Here is a 23,234-nt window from a genome sequence, read left to right as displayed (position 1 = left end):
AATGGGCTTTTTATATGAACATATGCATGCATGCAGATGCATATATATATATATATATATATATATATATATATATATATATATATATATATATATATATATATATATATATATATATTTACATATACACACACACACAATATATATATATATATATATATATATATATATATATATATATATATATATATATATATATATATATATATATATATATATATATATAAACGATTAGCTTGAAAGTAAAGCTGAATATCAAATTGAAATAAAGGAGAGAGAGAGAGAGAGAGAGAGAGAGAGAGAGAGAGAGAGAGAGAGAGAGAGAGAGAGAGAGAGAGCCTGAAGTTGCCAGGCTTCTACCGAGGACTTGTTGAGTGCGTGATGTAACTCGTAAGTCTTGACGTAATACAATTTGATAACTTGAGAGAAACTGTCAACACACATACACACACACGCACACAAACAAATACGCACACACAACACTCAATTTTACGTGGAGAAGGCACGTATCCTACATTAGTAGAAGGCCCAGGGTTGCGTTTACCAAACAGGCGAAAGGGCCATTCTAAATAACGACGAATAAGCCAACAGCAACACTAAGCATTTAAAACACTAAACAGTATACATGCAGCATGAAAACTGACCTTCAGTACGGCGTCGATTGCCATACCTTTTGCGATTCCGGTTTATGGACTAGGATGCATCGATCACCTACAATTTTACATTCCTTTTCAGGCGTTCTTGGAAACAAGCAAAAACAAGATATGAAATACTCCGAAAGCTTGGTTCCCTAGATGCATGAATGAACGTGAAGTGGTTAAGAAGGGCAGCAAAGATGATTAATCCGGGGCGAATAAAATCCGTCGGAAACATTGGCAACATTTCTCCGTTGTTTTGAGAATGGTGGGATATACCGGTTTACCATGCCCATGGGGATAGATGCCGAAATTAAATGAGAATGGGTTTAAAATGGTCAGGATGAGACGTCAGCTGCTCTAATACACCCTGTATTGTGTTTCAGGAATTACGAGCATTAGAAAGCATTACACAACACACACACACACACACACACACACACACATATATATACACATACACATATATATATATATATATATATATATATATATATAAATATATATTATATATATAAATATGTTGGTGTATGTATGTATGTATGTATGTATGTATGTATGTATGTATGTATATATATATATATATATATATATATATATATATATATATATATATATATATATATATATATATATATATATATATATATAATCCATAATCCATAACATCTCTGCTTTCTTTTAGGTGCAACTTAAGTCCCATCTCCCTAGGCATATGATGCATTCTATTAGACAAGATTTGAAAATCTTCTGGTGCTTTGCCTATAAGTTAAGTATACCTTAGTTTTACCAGACCACTGAGCTGATTAACAGCTCTCCTAGGTCTGGCCCGAAGGATTAGACTTATTTTACGTGGCTAAGAACCAGTTGGTTATAAAATAGTGAGCATTCTAAGTCTCTCAATTTTCTATCGTTACTTATATCTAATATTTCTCTTCCACCTACACCTATTCTTTTTATTAAATAACCGCGAGAAGGGCAAACAAAAAAAATGACATAAAATGCTCTTGTAGCAACCCCACAAATACCGCAATTCGCTTGACAAGGCTCAATTCGCGTTACCTTTGCATATAATTCGTTCATGATCTTTAAATCTTTAACGAGATACCATAAGGACACAAGACGTAACAAGAAAACTGGTTTATGGATGCTGTCAAATGTCTTCTGGCATTCGTCAAAAACCCCCAGAAAGGTATTTTTACACCCATACACTGCTTAACAATAAGTCTTTTCTTATACCACCTTGATCACTTCCTAGCCTTTTATCAATTTCTTTCTCTAGCCCACAGAGAATATTCACACTGAACAGTTGCATTACAACCAACAACAGTGAAATGCCTCCATAAATACCACTTTCCACCAGGCCAACTTCGCTATTTTTGCTTGGGCATAAAATTCCCCAAAATCAGGCTTTATTTCCTCATTGCATATTATGCAAAATTGTCGACTTAGCATTTGAGGTACCGTTTCATTCCCAGCTACAATCATATCTGTTGTGATCCCCCCCCCCCGGCCATAGCCTGGTGCTTACCATCGCTCATGTTTCTTTATGAATAATACTACCATGAAAACCGCAAATACAGGTCTTCTCCAGCTTATGGTATACCAGTCAAATTACACCCAGCCCCCTCTCCTATTCCTTATTCATCACTGCACAAGAAATGTTCTGTTCAACGTTGTCTTTCTCCTTCTGCAGATGTTGTTACTGACGCATCCCTCCTTTTTTTACAGTTATTTTCTCTTTCCCTTTCGACCATAGTATATATAACATTAAATAATTCTGTGGGTTACCTTAACTTCAATACCACTCCATAAAGAGCTTTGTCAGCATCACCCAACCGTTTTCTGGATATTGTCCTTGTCTCTTTCATTGCGCACCCATACCACACACACAGACCATATATATATATATATATATATATATATATATATATATATATATATATATATATATATATATATATATATATATATATATATATATATATATATATATATATATATATATATATACATACATATATACTGTATATATATTATACACATAATGTGTATGTATATGCATACATAGTCAGAATGCAATGCGTTCCCATTCATTTTCTTTTTGTGAAACAACGAAATCTGGCAGCAATAAACTTTCGTTTAGTTGTGCCAACGCCCTGCCGGGTTCAGCTTCTTTCACCACTGGCCCCTGCGTTAGTGCAGTATAAAGAATGTAAGTGACTTCATCAAAGCTACGGAATCGTACGTAACGTCCCCAGGGTCGGGACTTGCTTGCTCAACCCTCTCTGATATAGAGATATTTTACAACAAGAACATAATGATATGCATGAATATGTGGATGTATGTACGTGTATGTATGTGTATATATATACATATATGTGTATGTATATATATATAATTTATATATATATATATATATATACACAATATAAATATTATATATTATATATAGATACTCTATGAATGAATATATATATAAATATATATATATATATATGAGCAAATATATATATTTTATATATATTATATCGCAGTTTTATATATAAGAAAGGTGTTGAAGTGACCTGTGTGTGTGTGCACTCCAGTGTTTCCGTTTCTTTCTGGATTTTACTTTATTTATATATTCATCACTGTTCCATATTTTCATTGATTCAGTTATACATATATATATATATATATATATATATATATATATATATATATATATATATATATATATATATATATATATAGAGCTTAAGATTGAATGTGACTGACTGTCTATGTTCAGTGTGTTTCTATGTGAGAATTTGTAAAAGACACACAGACATCTTTCTCACGAAAACTGTGAGATAGAAAATATTTCATTTGCCTCACGTAACACATATACCTAAAATAGCTCGAGCAATAAAACCGAAGTGGGATGACGTGTGTATGGCTGAGAAGGAGAGGCAGGACCGATCGGCGGTGGAAGTGTAGAAGGAATTAAGAGGGGAGTGTAAATAACCTACGCGACCGCAGACTGATCCGTGAAAGAGTCCTGGAGGAATGCGTGATTGCCCAAGACCAGTAACAGAACGACCGGGAATATGAAACCCCTCCAGAGTAAACTGCTAATGGCGGACGGTAATTACCATAAATGAAAGTTCACTTACGAACCTGCCATGAGTCAGTCGCCTTCCATTTTCTTGAAATGACTCTTAATGACTCCACCGACCAACAGGAGAGAAGCACTCGAAATGACGATGTCTATTTCTTTATGTGAAAAGGAAGTCGTTCTCCGTAATGAAAAATTGTTTTTGGCTGCATTAAGATTTATGTTATTTTTCAAGCGAGTATTACGAAACGAAATCAAACAAATGTTATTCCCCCAACGTTCATAACCAACATACAAAACACATATGTACAATTCTTGCTGAGCAAAACGAACAAGAAATCATATATCTTGGAAAAACTTTTTTTTTTTTTATTAATCTGCTGAAATGAAGATCTATTAACCTATTTTTCATACCGACCTAACAGAACGAATTAAGACAAACACATTTCCTGTATTTAAATGACTGTATAAAAATATGTTTAATATATACATAAACACTTACATTGTCGTCTTATCTAGAACAAGGTTAGCTTATTATCACTTTACTTTTAAGACTTTCTAATGGCCAGAAATACCTAAAAAAATTCCAAAGATTTCCTTTGGTCTATGATTTCAAAATAATTTTGCCCAGCGGCACCGAACATTGCCGCTTACCTACAGGAAAAAAACTACTTCTAAAAGTAACGTCATCAATTTTCCTTCGTTCTCGACACCTTTCCTAATATCAGAGGTTTTTGACTGATGCGCATTATCTTCTTCGAAATGTTTCAATTGTGCTATATTTGCGGTATCTTTGATCAAGTCTACGATCAAGCTTTCTCCTAAATTAATTTTTGTTTTGAAATTTTTGTTTTTGTATATTGCTCTCTTTCATTCTAAATGCAAAAATATCCTTGTAATAGAAGACTTTGGTGACTATGAAAACACCACAATTCCTGGACAAATGAATAATTTATCGTTTTCGTGAAATGCTACTTCTAACGGAGGGCTTCTGTTTCATTGGGTTTGCCGATCAACTGATAAATACAAAGCACAGTGTTATACACTAAGACATAATTCAAAGAGCCACCAATGACAACCCCATTTGATCCTAAAGGCTCATATAATGAACCCTTAATACTTATTGCTCTCATTACAAATAAAGTACACATCCATATGAATAGGTCCTAAAGGTAGTCAATTAAAAACAAAAAAACCAGGACGTCAATTTTCAAAGCTAATTATATAAAATATATTTCCCATATGTGACAAGAAGACTATCGCTTTATGAGACGCAGCGATAGCAGCGCACCTGACGATCGCCCCTGTGTCACGAATAGGTAAAGTGACAATCCATCCCCATGCGGAACACCCGGTAACGCGTGCACCCGTGGTCAAGAACAAGATGATTCGGGTGGCTTCCAGCAACCTTTCCGAGGCGTCATTGAGACATTCTTGTGGGTGGGGTTGTTACGGATGAGTGGGTGGCCCGCCGCTGGATGAGCCTGCAGAACATCATGAGCAGGCACGCAGTAGCATCTTCGAAACACGCACGGAAGATGCATCGTCCTCAAAGAGATCAATAACGCATCAGGTGTGGCAGAGGAACCCGCTGCTATGCTGTGCGTTGCTCCCAATAACTCGTAAGCAATGGTGGGATTAAGTCCTCGCCATAATACTTATGATAACAAAACACACAAGAAAACGTGATGGCTGATTACTGGAGAAAAAAACAACGAAAAACAGAATTGACAAGATACATCACACTGACTGGATACAGTTAAATAAATCAGTTTGTGCATTTAAAATCACCGCATGATTCTCATGGTCACAAACCTAGTGCTTAATATTTGTCTCAAAAGTGCACGCAAACTTGCGCTTGGTAAATTCACCATACAAACACAGAACAAACTTAGCGTTGACAATCTCCATACAATAAAACAGCACAAACTTCCCTTTGATAACTTCTCCATAAAAAAAAGCACAAACTTCACTTTGATAAACCCACAAAAAAAAACTGTAACTTGAAAAAAAAACTCCCTCGTGTCAGATATAATAATATTTTCTTCTTAAACCACAACATCACTTTCTGTCTTATATGGAGATATCTTGGCAGTGACACATCTTTAAAACGCAGTTTTGGCATATAACTGACTCCGCTAAGAAGGGCCAGAAGCCTGGAACGATTGTAAACTTGTCTGGAATTTCCATCAATGACCAACCGGAATGCAAAGACCCGAGTAATGGCATTGCAGCTCCGGTTGGTAAGATGGGGGCCACTTCTCCGATAATTGGAAGCTGACTTATAGGGAAAGCGCTGATGAGGGTACAGAAGATTAATGTAAAATAAAACTAACATAAACTTTCAGAAAACGTAATTGGACTGGATGTTAAAACCGCGAGATTTAAGTCACCTAATTTATAAATTTTTTTTTTACCTTACATATTATTACAGAATAAATCTAAAATAATAGGCAATTAGGCAACCGACTTATGTTTCAAACAATATGCATACAAACAAGAACATCATTCATTACCATAAAACACTGTCAACATGCGAATATTTAAGACTTTGGGAGTGAGGAAAGGCTGACACGCAGTTTAACGGAGAAAATAATAAAATATTATTCGGAAAAAGACAAGAGTAAATAATGGTAATCGTTACGAAAGTGACTCCCACTGTTCACAGAACACTCACTTTGCATACGAAGAATGGCTTGACTGAAATGACCTAAATAAAAGCAATGACTAGAGCCGACGGATATTAGTGAAAAATAAGGAAAAAACAAAAAGTATTAAGCAATTCATTGACTTCAGTGGCTCGAGACGGAATTTAGTTTTGGGGTGGGGACCAAAAAAAGAGCAAAGGAAAGGAAGGAGGAAGAGCGGAGGGGAAAGAGGGCCGAAGGACGAGGCAACCGAGATGGTAAGGAGCACGTAGTCGAAGACGTCGGGTAGGCCAACGGGGCGGGGCCAGCTGATGGAAGGAGTATTTATGGCAAGAGGTGAGTTTATTGAGCACCGAAATACAATGCAAGAGAGCCACCTCCGCAACACCCTGCCACAACACCGTATGGGCGAGGCGGGGCCACCCTATCCTGCCCTGAACACACACTATACCCCTTCGACTATTGAGATGCTCTCTCGATATGGCGATGCCACATTTCAACGGGGCACTATTGTAGATCATCGGCTGTTTACAATAGTCAGAACGCGCCGGCAGTAAGTCCAGGATGTTACTCCCAGTTCTACAGCGACGCCCTTCACATGCAAAACCGTGCCGTATATAACGAACATAATAATAATTCTTGGCGGACACAGCTCTGGTTCGATTCGAGAACTATCTGAACATACGAGTTCGCTGCTTTATCGTTCCAAACCCTAATAGGATTGATTGCGCGTAATATATGAGTCTGGGTCTTTGTCGGTCTCTCCACCTACACCAATGAACAAGTGGACTAAAATTTCGAGGCACAAAATCATGGTAGAGGAATTGGATCACGATAAAAGAAGGAGCGAAATCCAAGTAAATATGTAAGAAAAACGTTCAGCTGAAAGCGTAACAAATGAAGAAATACAGCGCACTGAAAAGTCATGAGGACATCGATCCTGTATTTCGAACTCGGAAGGCAAACATGAAATCACATCAAGTGAAACGTTCTTCGTTTATTCGTTTCTCTTCCAAACGACATGTCCCGAGCAGAAGGAACGGCCACGGACACTGCAGAAGGGAAAGCCCTTCATCTGGAATGCTTAAAATGCAAGGGGGCACTCCATAATGACAAACATTGACACACCTCACCTCCCAGAGGCCCGACCTCAGAGCACGAACGATCCTCCAGTTTTGGAAGAGGAGAAACATTACACACATGACAGATTAATATAAAATATATATAGGAAACCGGTCTACTACTACCCGGAGAAGCGCCCGACCTCCTGGGAGAATGTCTTCGCTGTTGCGGCCAGGCGGAGCAAGGGCAACTCTTGCATACAAGAAAGACTTCCTTTGCATAACAACTATCCAAGTCGTGGGTAGTCAACAAGTTTTGAAATCTCCTCCAGACGAGCGTTTTGTGTTCGAATAGTTCCTATCCATCCCGCCCCTCACCACACACACACACACACACACACACTCAAACACATATTCCTCCTGAGGATCAAGTAGCAAGGAAGGAAGGAACTCTAAATCAATATAAAAAACATTAATAATTTATGACTAGCATTATTTTACGGTAAGTTATTGTACGCTCTCGACCTTTTTAACAAAGTATCATAATAATAATAATAATAATAATAATAATAATAATAATAATAAAAGAGGCCCTATCCTTGCGCAATGAATTCTGCTGCATTGCCCTAGTGTACGCAGACTTAAAACCCTGAATATTTACAAGGACTGCTGTCAGTTTCATTCCCCTAATGATGAGGACAGCAGGCCTCTTGAGGGTTCTAAGTGAGCTCTTACGAATGCGTCAGGACTTAGTACATACAAAAAGGGTTTCAATTACCTAGTCTATATTGAACGTGAACGTTCATAATAATGGTATTAATACAAGGAAAAATGATAATGACAAAAAATGTAACATATTTAAGTAAATCAGGGTATAAACTTTTTGTACATTTAAAGCTTCTTTATGATTCCTAAGTCTAAAGGCACTGGAGGGCATCCTTTCTCCTTACCAAATGCCTATCTGATGGGTACTAAGGTGAACAAAAATCTTGTGTGCATGATATTTGCATCCAACAAATGAGGAGACGCAAGAGGTACAACAAGTCTGGGTTCATGATATATAGTCTCTCTCTCTCTCTCTCTCTCTCTCTCTCTCTCTCTCTCTCTCTCTCTCTCTCTCCAGCATCCAAGAGCCCCAAACTCAGCCTCCCTGCTGGCCATCACTTCCACTGGGTCTGTGTGACGCAAAAGTGAGATGGGCTGCACTTGGCAGTCTCTTCTTCCTCCTCCCCTTTCACCCAAAGTACCAGACGGTGACCAGCATTCGCCTTCGTGTCTTCCTCATCCTCCTAAACATGCGTTTTTAAGTTTAATATCTATTTCTAATATTCTTTCCATCATTAACCTAGCCGTGTTATTCCGTCCTTATTTTGTTAACCATTTAGGAAATACCTAGCATTTAAAGAATCATTCTGGCTTATCCAAATTAAAAAGAGCTCGCATAAAATCAATTTAGAGCCATCTTCGCTCTTTCAGACCAATGCAGGCCCCTAGTCACACCATTCAGTCCGTCTACTAGACAAGAGAAAAGTGAAACAGGCCTCTCGCCTGTCTATCAATTTGGACGGCCATTTTCCCTCATCATCTCGCATCATTTCGAAACGAATGAACGACTTCGGCTTCATTCTCCTGAGGCCAAATAACACTGCTTCCTCAGCGCATCGTTGCATAGCTGCGGGAGGCGTGGCCCTGCATAACCGAGTGCAAGCTCTCGCATACTTGTAGCAGCTGGGGGCGACGATGACCTGATTCCTGGTGCGGGTCTGCCCTAAGCCTGCACGCCAACCTCACCCTCCAACTCGGGGTCCTCCTCCTCCTCCTCCTGCTCCTCCTCTGCCCAGGCCTCCCATTTTCATTTCCTCATATTTAGTCATGCCGCTCATTTCTCTTCTGGCATGTGTGCTTACTTTTCGCATCGTTTGCTCAACGCATTTTCTTCTCATCTTCACACAGCTACTCATTTACGTTGCAGGGTTTTCGAGTAGGCCTACTGTCTGAATAGTAGAAAGAATGGCAGATGTTTATAGCAGTGGATAAAATATTCGCTACCATTCTTGCCACCACAGAATTCGGAGAAACAATCAGTCCTCCAGTTTCGTGATTGCAACTATACTCAATATTCAGTATATATATATATATATATATATATATATATATATATATATATATATATATATATATATATATATATATATATATATATATATATATATATATATATATATATATATATATATGTCACACCCATGAGACCCCCACCTAAGGAAACTTTAGTTGCTGTGTGCAGTAGTTTGCTCAAGTTTCCACAATGACTAGACATTCCATATTCTTAACATACACATTGAAATAATATTTTACAAACACACAAACACACATATACATACATACATACATACATATATATATATATATATATATATATATATATATATATATATATATATATATATATATATATATATATATATATGACTATTTATCACATCACCGTGATTCATATACAATCAGAAAGCTACAAACGTCCTTTAATATCCAATTCACTCTACCTCGGAAGTAATATATTTTCATATATGTATTTGTAATTTAGTGCAGGTATGAAAATATAGCGTAGAAAATATACACTGAAGTGTTTTGTTCGAAGAAATTGGAAGGAACACGGAACTTCTTGGAACTGACAGAAAATATTAAAGTACTCTTAGAATACTGTAATCTTAGTATATGATATATTATATATATATATATATATATATATATATATATATATATATATATATATATATATATATATATATATATATATATATATATATATATATACTCGTATATATATATATATATACGTATGTATATATATACTATATATATTATATATAGAAGTGTGTGTCCCAAGAAATTCAGTGTGTCTTCCAATATCTTCGAAGAAAATCCTTCAGCGTATATTTTCTACGCCTTTTCATACTAGCAGTGTTCTGCACTAAACTACTAAAATGGAATCGAGTTCATCACTGGACAAATAAGGCCCGGACGGAACTTTTGAAATATAGATAAGATATATTAAAATGCAACAACAGTATTGAGTCAGAGTAGTTATTATTAATATATGCACAACACACTGAAACCGCTACTAACTTGAAATGCATCTGCCGCAGATTACAATGCTCAAAGATGAGAAAAGACAAAACACATTAGAGTAAATAACAAATCAATATTAACGAACTACTAGACAATTGCATAGGTAAGCAGCCATAGAAATGTGGAAAAGAAGGCAATAACTCATTATTCTTCTGTAGTACGTCAGTCAACGTAGGCCACGAGAGGCACGGAGAGACAAAGGGCTAATGCTGCCTTCGAGATGGAGGCGCGTATTATCCTCCACCACCGCCGCCGCCGAGCCAGTGGGTCCGGATCTGTGACGCAACAGTTGCACGGGAATTTCCTGCGGCGGCCTCTCGCCCATACCACTGGTATCTCTCCTGCAACATCCACTCCACGTGTCAAATATTGAGCCCCACGGGCTTCCCAGGCCTCTCCAGCAGTAGAGACTTCCAGCCTCACTTGACCGAATGAACCTACCGCGCTTGGACAAACGGCCACGACTTGAGCGTTTCGCTGCTGCCTTGTACCAGTTACTGGTAAACTTTTTGACTCATCTGAAGAATCTTTAGACGGAATAAACAATAGTTTCCTTCACGAAAGCCAAGACTAGTATCTACAAGAATGATAAACACTCGTTGATTTTATACAAGGATGTGTTTCTTCTAAGCGAGAAAAGTACGGAATCGTGAAATTGCAACCTGTTAATTAAGTGAAAGATGTTGCGCTTTTGTTTCGGTACATAATATAACCGAAGATGCCTGTGTCCAAGGCACGACCTGCTGCGAAGCGCAAAATGCTGTGCTGGCATAAAGCCAACTTATCTGACAACAAATGACTATTCTTCTGGATCTGCGACGTCTGAAGGTAAGCTCTCACTCCAGTCGCTCCCCTCTTTCGACCCCTGGGTTATTTTCCCTCCTTCCCTCCCTCCCTCCCATCTACCTGCCAGGAATGTTTTTCCCTCCGACAGACTTCTTGACCGGATGAATCCTTTCCTTTCCACAAAAATCCCTTCTCTCTTTCTCTCGGCTTCCTTTCTACCTGGTCCTTTTTCATTCCTGAAGCTATCTGGGTTTCCACTTCTAACGCTCTTTGTAAGGGCTGCCAAAACTCGAACTGAGTTATAGTTACGAAAATTATTTCAACAAAGGTAAAATATAATGAATCTGCAGAACTACTTTCTGGTACAGACAAGTCACCGAGGAATCCAAGTCATGACTGAAATGTTGATAACTAAACAAGTAAAAAGTGCGCCAAAGTTTCTTCGGCACAATCGAGTTTTCTGTACATCGTATCATTCTGTATGAAACTCTCAGCCACGGCCCATGAAACTCTTAGCTGCTGCCCATGAAACTTTCAGCCGCTGCCCATGAAACTTTCAGCCACGATCCCGGTGGTGGCCTGTGTTGTTGGCACCTATAGTGCCAGACGCACGATCATGGCTAACTTTAACCTTAAATAAAATAAAAAAAACTATTGAGGCTAGAGGGCTGCAATTTGGCATGTTTGATGATAGGAGGGTGGAAGATCAACACACCAATTTGCAGCTCTCGAGCCTCAGTAGTTTTTAAGAACTGAGGGCGGACAGCAAAAGTTCGGACGGACAGACAAATAGCCATCTCAATAGTTTGCTTTACATAAAACTAAAACCAAAATTCAACACAAGCATCTAAAAATCAACAGGCAGGAGGAGACGAAGTACATATATACTCATTCTATTCAACATCTTCTCAATATATGGAGCAAAGCAAAAAAAAAAAAAGAGTAAATAGTGTGTGATGCAAGTTCAGAACTACCCCTATCATCAAGAGCACTTAATATATCCCAAACATCTTTCATAAATCAGATTATGAGTCAAACTTCCAAGATCCACGCAAAGCGAAATCTTTAATAAGAAATGGTAAACACTGCAATAAGTGACTTTCCATAAGTACAAATGCATATGCTATGTATGCGAATTTTGAAATGACGGGCAATAAATACTTACATTTAACCACACGTTATAAAAAAGGAGTAATGTTTAACCCTGAAGGAAACGTCATGACGCTTTTCCAAAGAGGGAAATCTATAGGTTTCATGGGAAAGAATTCCAGAGGTGGCGATCGAGGGGATGAGACTGCGGGAATATGTGGCCTATCGCGTTTCCTGTGGTAATTTGAAATGAAGGAAATGGCAAGAATGACTAAAAGATCACCACTGGAGTAAATGAGATTTAGTTTAGCTTACGCAAAGAATTATTATTTACTAGATAAAATTACCTTAATTCGACACTGTCCATAAAGAAATCAGGAGAGACAATGAAGTAAAGAAAAATACTCATACTGAACTGTATGAAATATTAATAAAAGAGAGAGCTATGCGAAAGGGAAAGAAACAGACGCACAAGATACACAATCGAGAAAGTTGCCTGATCAGCCCTGCTATATATTTAAAAAATCAAAGCGAAACTGCAAAATACAAACAAACATTTTCTATGACCACACCACCACGCCAATAACGCCCAACTACATGTTGCACCGGCGGCACCACTCAATTTTCCAAGAGAAAAGAACGGGCGAAAAACACCAAAGGATAGAAAAAAATAAAAAAAAAGAATCTTCTGTATATGTGTAACGGAATGAAGGGGTGCACAGCATAGGACGAGAATAAATAACTCGAGGGAAGGGAATGACCACAAGATGACGCAGCTCGATTGCACCAAGTGTGTGAGGAATGAAAAGCGACAACCGACTTGTTAAGAAGGGGGAGGGGAGGAATACTGCCCCGTGGGGATGTGGTAAGGGCGGGGGGACCCAACACCCAAGGGAAGGGAAAATTGAAGGAGAGAGAGAGAGAGAGAGAGAGAGAGAGAGAGAGAGAGAGAGAGAGGGAGAGGAGAGGAGGGGGAGTGGGACAGGGGGATGAGGGAGACTTAAGCGGTGTTTAAGGAAGGGGTCTATCTCGCCTTATTTCCCCAGAAGAAACAAAACGCAGTGCAACCGTCATTTCCCGAAATGAGCATTCATCAGCGTCATTTCTCAGAACAGATGAAGAATACAAAGAAAAAATACGACGACTACACTTCCACGCGGAGCGTAAGAAGCATTGGAAAGTCAATGGCAGCAACCAGGACTTCGACCAACTGTTCAAATTACCCGCCGTATTAAACATATTTCATCGAGTTAAGTTTCGAAAAGATAAGAAGGTGAAACAGGAGGTGAAACACGTTTCATATTTACATAGAACTGCAAGCAAAAATAGTCGTTAGTATGAACATTAAAACCATACACTAATACTAGCACAACAGCATCTCAGCAGAAATACATACCCATAAGAGAAAAAGGAAAAAAGTGAACAATAATAATAATACAAGAGGAAGAAATGCCGCCGCAATGGCAAGAAAACTTCACAGCGATGACCAACAGTCCCCGAGTGTAAGGCCATATTTGGTCAAGGAAAAAAAAGTTACGTAACTTCATTGTCTGGTAAAAAATGGTGTTATTTTACTTGTGGATCACAAGTTTGACTGAATGCACAGTGTGTGTTTATATGAGAGAGAGAGAGAGAGAGAGAGAGAGAGAGAGAGAGAGAGAGAGAGAGAGAGAGAGAGAGTTGGGGTGGGGGTGGGGGGGTCCGCCATTGCAGGTCATGTCATTATTCTAAAAGTAAAATCAGACAAACAGCCTTGAGAAACAGATTGCTTTATTATTCACAATCTAAAAATTGTCTTCAAAACAAGGCCAAGTTTCTGAAAAATAAATCGATTATTTTCGGCACCCGGTCCCACCAGAACAAAAATGTACATTTGCTACAGCAATTTATTTTCTATCATCAAAGCAAAACAAAACACAACAGCTAAATTTTACTGAGCAAGAAACAAGGAGAAAACGGTCTGGAAACAATATCATCTTTCGAATGTTGGATAAAAAAAGTGGAACATCATTCTCTTCTCATTTTAAAAGAGAAGTCAATAAGGTATTCTATACCAAAAGAAGGGTTTTGTTGGAGAAAAAACTGCTATCGCAAAGTGACTACACTCAGTATTAAGCAAGAGCGAACCCACTTCGAAAGAGCAACAATATGATAACAGATGTGACAGTTGTAGAGCAGAGAAAGGAATTTTAAACATTCTCAGCAGGCACTGAAATGCAACACGTAGCCAAGATTATTATGCTCTTACATCATCAAGGAGACCCAAAGCAAGTGAACACAAGCAAAAAAGAAGAAGAAAAAAAATGAAGACGTAAGGATGGCAGCATTTAAGACTTTATCCTCTTTCTGCTGAATGTAGAAACACGTTTGGAAACAAGCGAGACACTCAGCATAATACAGTCGCTTTATCTTCTTTCTTTAAATTGCACAGAGGCACATATGGCGAATTACTATTACGTGCAAAGTTCACAGGCATGCCCATGAATTTTGATGACTGTCTAGTTATGTTAGAGATGTGTATTCAATTATTTATTGCTGTAAGTAACCGTGTGTAGGAACGCTGATCTATAGGTAATAAACTCCAGTGATTAGACTTGCCGTCGTCCAACCAGGGCGTAGCCTCTCTCTCTCTCACCACTGGCCCCTATATAAGTATGCAGAATGACGGTATCTCGGCGGGAGTTTCGGGACGGTGTGTAATGTATTACAATGGTAAATAGACGATTTTTTTTTCTGCGTATTAGCCATGCATGAACACAATCCCACTTCCCTCATCACGCGACAGGCAGACGGTAAGGATCAGATGAGGATATGGATGTGATGTGACAGAAAATGCTTCAGAATTCCTTCCGACAAAGGAATCTTGACGCTATCCCGATCACAGTGATTTTAGAGTAATGATGCCTCGGAAGCTTCAATCTTACCACCTATATACCACAAGCACGTCATCGAAGCTGTCGGCGAAAGTCTTAAAAATGTCTAACCTTCAATCACTTTCTTAAAAAAAAAGCGAGAGCGCCAATTTTTGTCATAGGAAATCGGAGTCATACTTAGAAAACACTATCTTCAAATGTATTTCAGTCTCAAGAATTCTAAGAAATCTGTCTAAGAATCTTTTCAACCTCCCAAACTCTAAGATATCAATCTCAAGATTTCGAAGAAATTACTCTTAGATACTTTTCAACCTAAATCAAGACTAAGAAACCAGTGGCAAATTATTTTTCAATCTCTCTGATGAAAAAACTAACCTTTAAAATCTACTCAATCTGGAGAAGTCCCAGTAATGAAATTCAGCTTGGAAACACCCGGTGAATGTTTAACTGAAGAGGAGGAATCGAGTCCCACCATCTCCGACAAGTCTCCAGACGAGGAGCGAAAAGAAATGAGTGATGCCGATTGAACACATTTTAATGCAACCGCTACCCGACTCAAGCCTCAGGTTGAAAAAGCGAAAGTTAAGAGAGAGAAAAAAGATTTCTGGTTAGCAATCGCTCAATGTGTAACTTTCTGGTTAGCGTAATAATAGAATGAAAAGGTCATACCTGCAATACTGGTATTAACGTCAGCAATTACGCCACAGCAACTAGAAACGACCTTTCGTAAATTCCAAATACGTTGCTCACGTGGAATGAATAATACGGCACACCTCCGCTAATTAAGTCTTCTCTTCTAGAATCGAAAATCATGATAACAGTACGCAAAGAAAAGCAAAGGCAACTAAGACTTTCTTTATAAATATGAAATTGACTATTCATACTGAATTTTCTCTCTTACACACACACACATATGTATATACTGTATATACACATTATATATATATATATATATATATATATATATATATATATATATATATATAAATATAATATACTGTATATTTATACATATATATAAACACTGAGGTCCTCTCTGATAGTAATAACTTTGTACACAGTGAAATTGTGTGTTTTGGAGAGTGTATCTATACATTTTATATACATACATACACACATATATATGTGTGTGTTGGTGGGTCTGTGTGTATATATATATATATGTGTGTGTATGTGTGTGTATATCAATAAAACAACTGAAAACGCAAATACAGTCTAAAAAAAATTGTATTGGCTGATATTTCAAATACATAGCCACGAGAGAGAAATCAAGAGTTATACAATTACAGGTATTAAAGGGAATGCTGTTTTTGTTTGGATTCCTATTTAACACGCTCGGCAAATTAAATAATAATAATAATAATAATAATAATAATAATAATAATAATAATAATAATAATGACGAAAAATTCCTATTATAAAATCGTTACAATTAACGAGAAAAACCAATAGAATGAGTATAAACATCAAGAAAAAATAAGGAAAAGAATGCACTCTGAGCCATAATTTGCGGTGAGTGTTACACAGGACACCTGTGTATGTATATTCACGCCACTCCATTTCCGTTGCAGTGAAAGTCACCAACTGTGAAATTAGCCTAAACAACAAACCCCCAAAAAGACCTTCGAAAGGCTAACGAAATTCTCCTGTTCCGGAGCCACTGGATTTCATTCATGAATTCGAGCCTGCAAAACGATGCCTATGTATCATCTTTTCTTTCACAGGTTTTCATTTACTCTTGCAGGCCGCTACAGGATCAAGAAAACAACAAGTGTATGTTGGTTTAACCTACAACAACAAGAAAACAACAGTCAGAAAAAATTCGATATGTCTAATCTGGTTGATCTCATTTCGTAATGAATTAGACGAAAAAAGGTCCGATTAAGGGCAAAGGATGTCATCGCTTAATTTGACTCGGTCCTTGAACTAAAACTGAAGCATTCCTGAATGGATCTTTTTTACCTTCAACTTGTGAAATGAAATGCCTAAACGTTTCGGAAGAGGAAAATTAAACAAAATATGTACTGGAGGTCCTGTGCATCGATATTTAGCGTTATGTTACTAAAAACATTACAAAACCTACTTTTACCAATCAATTTTACACCTTGAAATATTAATAGATAAATGAAGCACAACAACCAAATAATTACATTTACTGTCCTCATTACGGTGCTAATACAAGGCCCAGAAAGGCGGTGGCATTAGTCATTCTGTGGATGCACCACGTGTATGTTAGTGCGTGCGCGTCTGACATTCTCGAATGCATTCGTGCACGCTTTTCAAATAGCAAAATCTCCACAAGGATGTAGCCGAGTACAACATGATGGGAACCATGTTAATAACTGTATGTTAATATGAGAGAGAGAGAGAGAGAGAGAGAGAGAGAGAGAGAGAGAGAGAGAGAGAGAGAGAGAGAGAGAGAGAGAGAGGATTACTATGAAAGCATTAGCATTAACGTTATACTCGTAAGGTTTCGACAGCACCATACACTATGGGATTATATAAGGATTTGGGTATTAATCTTTGTGTGTGTGTGTGTGTGAGAGAGAGAGAGAGAGAGAGAGAGAGAGAGAGAGAGAGAGCGGATCACGATGAAAATAGTGACATTAAGACCACATTCCTAAGGATTAGTCAGCAGCAGACAAGATGATCAAAACACTGACATCATCAATGAAAGCATAAAAGTCTTTACCATCATTTTTATCACTATTTAAACTTGTCACAAGTGGCACTAGTATGTGAAGAACTTGCGATTAACTGTATGAAACCAAATCCAACAGCTGGCCAGGAAAAGTGAACTTTTTTGGTTTTTCCTTTTTTACAGTAATGTAACAGTTCATAAGATGGGCGTCAATTCACTGAGGAGCAGCTAATAAATAACCAAGATTTTGGTTGGTATATTTTACATTTTAATTCAGTATCTTCTCTTGTCTGGAATAGCACGTTGCAGAGGTCTCCTCAAAACCTTCCTTCCGCAACTCTCTCTCTCTCTCTCTCTCTCTCTCTCTCTCTCTCTCTCTCTCTCTCTCTCTTAAAGGAAAAAGGTAAGAACACAAAATACATTCCTGCACGACTAACTTGGACACATGACCCGTAAGCCATCAGTCACTAAGTCTGCTACACTTTCACGTGGCTTCATTATATTTGCCATACACAGTGGATTTTTGGTTTCGTGTAAGAACCTTTAGGATAACAACAATGGTTGGTCCTTGAACACTACGAGAGACAATTTACAGTAGAACGAGAGGTGTACCCACACTTGCTTATTATATACCCGTTTCCTTTACCTACCGAGATGATTTAGCTCTTACTGCTGGGGAAATATAAAGGAACCGCATATCATCTCATTCCTCCGAAACATTTTTGTTCATGGTGATATTCACTAAACACGAGTAATTTAAGGATGTGGACAACCTCTTATTATTAAACAACCAAATGCAATGAATTTTCACGCAAAACTCAAGATTTCAGATACTAAGAAACATCCACACTGAGGAATACAAAACTGCAGTACATCGCTGGCCCTCCCTCTTTTACAAGTATTATGTATTGTATAATTTACCGTCATATTAAGGTCCATGGTCCTTAAACAAAAAACACCGTTTCTAGCATAGTTACAACCAATTCAAAACCTTTACATTATACGCACATAAAATCACTTCATTTGTTTAAAACTGCCACTTGTAATGACTATTATTTAGCAAAAACCTGTACCCTGCAATTAAACTAGCGGTTTTTAAAGTCTTCACGTGATATGAAGGACTTGGAGCTCAATAAACCACCTTTCTGAACGCCACAGAGCACGTCTTTCCTTTGGTGATCCGCATTGCTGTTGTGACACTAAACTGTGAGTACTGGAGGTGTATCTGCACATCTGTGTAGAATCTTCGTTTGCATTTCCGCACTGTCTAACAGTCATTTAAACTAATTCGTGGAGGCAACTACTCCTGTGCAGAGCCGCCTGCACTTGGACCACGCGAGCTATATGTCAGTAATTGGGCTACTGTCAGATACTGTACCTGCCATTGCATGACCGTAATGGATGATGTGTCTACTTTTGCAATGTTGCGTGAGTGTTGTGTTTAAGTGAGTGTTTCTACACTCTGAAGATGCTGCCTTGTTTGGTCACTCCTATGCGGATGTCGTGTTTGTTATTTGCACTTCTTTGCGGATGCTTTGTGCACCTTGGCACTTCCATATGTATGTTGTGTCTGTTATTGTATATATATATTTGCGGATCTTATTGTCCACTCTGATAATTGTGTGTGGATGCAGTTACTACTTTAGAACTTCCATGCTTATGCAGGAATTACTGTAGCACTTCACTGTGCAGATGTCCACTTTTACATTTCAATACTGAAGTTGATACTGTATGAATACTGCATATAACTGCAGTTCTAAATGCTTGGTGGATCTATAAGTTCTTCACGGTCCTGGTTAAGCACATCTGAATGTTAAAGTAAAAAATACGAATGAATCAACATGGAACGTTCGTCTGAAAAATATCAATATTACTCCAATAACCAAGAAGCTACACAAACAAGGTTTAGCGAAGAATTCTTCCTCGGCATTTAGCAAGAACATGTCTACGGTGAAAACATCAGATTTTCGAATGAGAAAGCGCAACACTCAAGGAACAGCGAAGCTTGGTTTATTTGGGATGCACAACTTACATTTAGGAAATTCCATGTAATGACAGTAAGGATAGTTCTGAGGAAGGTAAAATAATGACGTCAGCGAGAGTCAAACAACTAAAGTTCTCCTTCCAATCAAGAAACATGTATGCATTGTTTATATACGTGAATACCTGTAATCACCCAGGTAACTGGCAAAATGCCCAAGATATATTATGCTGCAGAGATATGGTAAAGAGAAACAAATAAGAATCAAGTACTAAGGTTAAATCAGAATGATTACTAATATACTGTTTCGCAAGTGTATAATTCTGATGATCAAACGTATAGTGTCTCCTTTCCCGAATTCATTTTATTCACGGACGTCTCTCAGTTATATTTTACTCTGTACTGTAATATGCAGACTTGGTTTAACGCTTCCGAGTGGCAGCTGTTTTCTAATTCCTAACAACTACACCAGTACTGCTATTATCCATTTGCTATGTCAACTTTTACTTGAGTTTTATGTCTTAGAACATTTTACAGAGAAATAACTTTAGTTTTGTGATTTTCTGTTGTCCACTATCACTCTTGGTGATTTCACTTTATTCATTTACTTGAAACAACTACTGTTCAAAGGCTGCAGAATAAAGACATTATTTTAAACCATACGCTTTCTAAAATTTAGGCTCTTGGCATTCCAAAACATAAAACACGAGAAGTTTACAGCTAGTTCCTTTTAAATCAAAACTTCTTACAAAAAAAATCATTTTCTATGGGAATACTAAAAAAAATCTATTTGTAAAAGTCAACGGTATACATGTAAATACGCCAATATTTCTGAAGACGTTTTACGGCTGATTTCAATGTTAAAGAAATAAAAAGGATACCAGTTAACGAGAGCTTTACGCTAAAATATGGTTACGCAAGCAGATGAATTCTGACTTCGGGTCGACAACCTCAGCAAGGCGACTGCTCACGGAAGATAATTAAATGGCGAGAGAGAGAGAGAGAGAGAGAGAGAGAGAGAGAGAGAGAGAGAGAGAGAGAGAGAGAGAGAGAGAATGAAGAAAAAGGAAAAAAAAGGAGAGTATGGCATTGTAAGTGGACAACCATCATCTCGGACACAAAAGGCGAAATGGACCCCAACACTCCTTAGTCATTCACTCAGATTCTGTATATTATTGAAGAGCCTCGATGGTCTCTTTGGCAATTCATCTCCTGATAGAAGGCTTCATTATTCATCGAAGATTGAAGGGAGAGGGAGAAGTGGTTGGGGGTCACTCCATGTCATTAAAACCAGCCGTAAAGAAAAAAAGACCCTATATCCTTCCTTAATAGTATGGTCACAGAGCAAACAATGCTTACGTATGAAGAAGATACGTGCCCACTGACTGCTAATTCTACAACAGCCTCCCAGCTTCAACCCTGGGGAAATCACAACCAAATCAGGCGTAATACTGGGAAAGCCACAACGCCAGACATTCATACGAGCTCGAAGAAAACAAAATTCCTTCAACTGGCTCTTACTGCCATGTAAGTTGGATGAAAGCCAAACTCTGCTGCACTCATTCATAGGAGTCGAGTTAGCCTCTGGAAACGTTCGCAAGCATCCGTCACGGGAGTGCAAACAGAGGGAAAAAGCGCTCCTCCCTCAAACTGATAATACGTTTGTTTACTCACGTTAGCTGCAGGCTACTTGGAGTCAGTCTCCGTAACTCCTCCAGGCACACAGCTGATCTTGGCACATCACGCGTAAGGACGCTCTCTGTGTCAACGAGACACGCCGGTTTAGTCATTCTCTCTAAGTCTTGATAGTTTCAATGTCCACCTGACCCAATGTTTTCCCAATTAATTTTCTTCGTTGCCAAGCATTTAAACTTCAGAGCTGTAAATCGCGGCGATACTCCTTTGTCTTAAGTGTATACGTCCCTAATGACAAATTACGTGCTCACGCACTATATATACTATATATATATATATATATATATATATATATATATATATATATATATATATATATATATATATATATATATATATATATATATATATATATATATATATATATATCCTTAAGGGTAGTACACTTACCAGTCAAAATGAAGACACACTATCTACACATTTGATTGCAGTTAGGCATCTATGACTACAAAAATTACATTGAACTGAACAAACCAGATATCTATTTTTTTAGATATACATATAAGACGGAATTACATACCCCAAATAACCTAATCAAACAGTTCTGAGAATTTCATTAGACAGTCCATACATATGTATACCAACAACAAAACACACATGTATATATATATGTATATGTATATATACACTTTTTATTCCAAGACTCTAATTCTCTACAGGAAGACCACAACAACAGAACGCCAGTGTTCAAGAGCATAGTATCAAAAACAATATAGAGTGTATATGAAAATCTAACCTTTGAATCTTGATTTAAAGTTTCGAATAAATGAGGATTCCGTTTTCTGAAAACAAGTCAGCTGGATTCGTGAAACCGGTCTAAAAACAATTTACCAAAGTCCACGACCCACAAATATTCTCTGGACATTGAGAGGAACACAAGGGGATTCTCTTATCGGCTTACCTCGTCATCAACGTCGTCGACCACTTCATCCACGACGTCCTCGACGACATCGTCGCACACATCGTCCACATTCTGCATGATTTCTCCGTCAATGACAGAAAACACTTGAGTCGTGTTAGTGGTCGTTGGAGAGAGCGATGCTGTCACGTGTTTTCGAAGGGCTAAAACGACACCGTCGGTATCTACAGGAGATTTGCGCTTCAGAGCCTCCGAGGGGCTGCCCACGTTGAGTGGTGACATGGCCATTGTGTCCTCCAAATTAATACAGCGAGGGAATTATGCTTCGATTTTTATCGGAGCAATCTCAAAACAGTGGTTCCTGAACGCCTTATTGCCTCATTCACAAAGGCTCTGTTCACTCGTTACGAAAGACGGAGAAGTTTTCATTGATGCCCGCAACGCGATGCCGAAGAAGCAAAGATACAAACAAAGGCCGAGGCTAAATTACTGTTCGATATATTCACTTCTCCTTAACCTTGAGGAGAGCCTCCACTTGTCCTGCTGTTGTTTGCATGTGCGGCGAGATGACTTGGGTTGGAGGTCTACGCATTGATTATGCTAAATGTCACAACTTCTCACGAACACACTTTGATCTCTCGTGCGCACAAAGTCAGGTCAACACTTCCCTCGTAGGTCACAAGAAGATTCTAAATCGAGTTGGGAAGGAGCTAGGACAGAGGGTGGCGTCTACTTAGCCTGAGGGAATGCGACTG

The 23,234-nt window shown here is 38.1% G+C and overlaps 1 protein-coding gene across 1 annotated transcript in view; it reads right to left on the bottom strand.

The window, feature by feature from the left end:
* Positions 1-22,909, bottom strand: part of TfAP-2 (transcription factor AP-2) — a 163,495-nt gene extending 140,586 nt beyond the window's left edge. The window contains 1 exon segment of the mRNA XM_067090750.1: positions 22,522-22,909. Within this exon segment, the coding sequence (XP_066946851.1) occupies positions 22,522-22,767 (246 nt within the window). The 5' untranslated portion in view covers positions 22,768-22,909.
* Between the last annotated feature and the right edge of the window lie 325 nt (positions 22,910-23,234).

Source organism: Macrobrachium rosenbergii, chromosome 47 (assembly GCF_040412425.1).
Source record: "Macrobrachium rosenbergii isolate ZJJX-2024 chromosome 47, ASM4041242v1, whole genome shotgun sequence".
Classification (NCBI taxonomy): domain Eukaryota; kingdom Metazoa; phylum Arthropoda; class Malacostraca; order Decapoda; family Palaemonidae; genus Macrobrachium; species Macrobrachium rosenbergii.
Note: the sequence above shows the minus strand (reverse complement) of the source record. Positions and strands in the feature narration are given on the sequence as shown.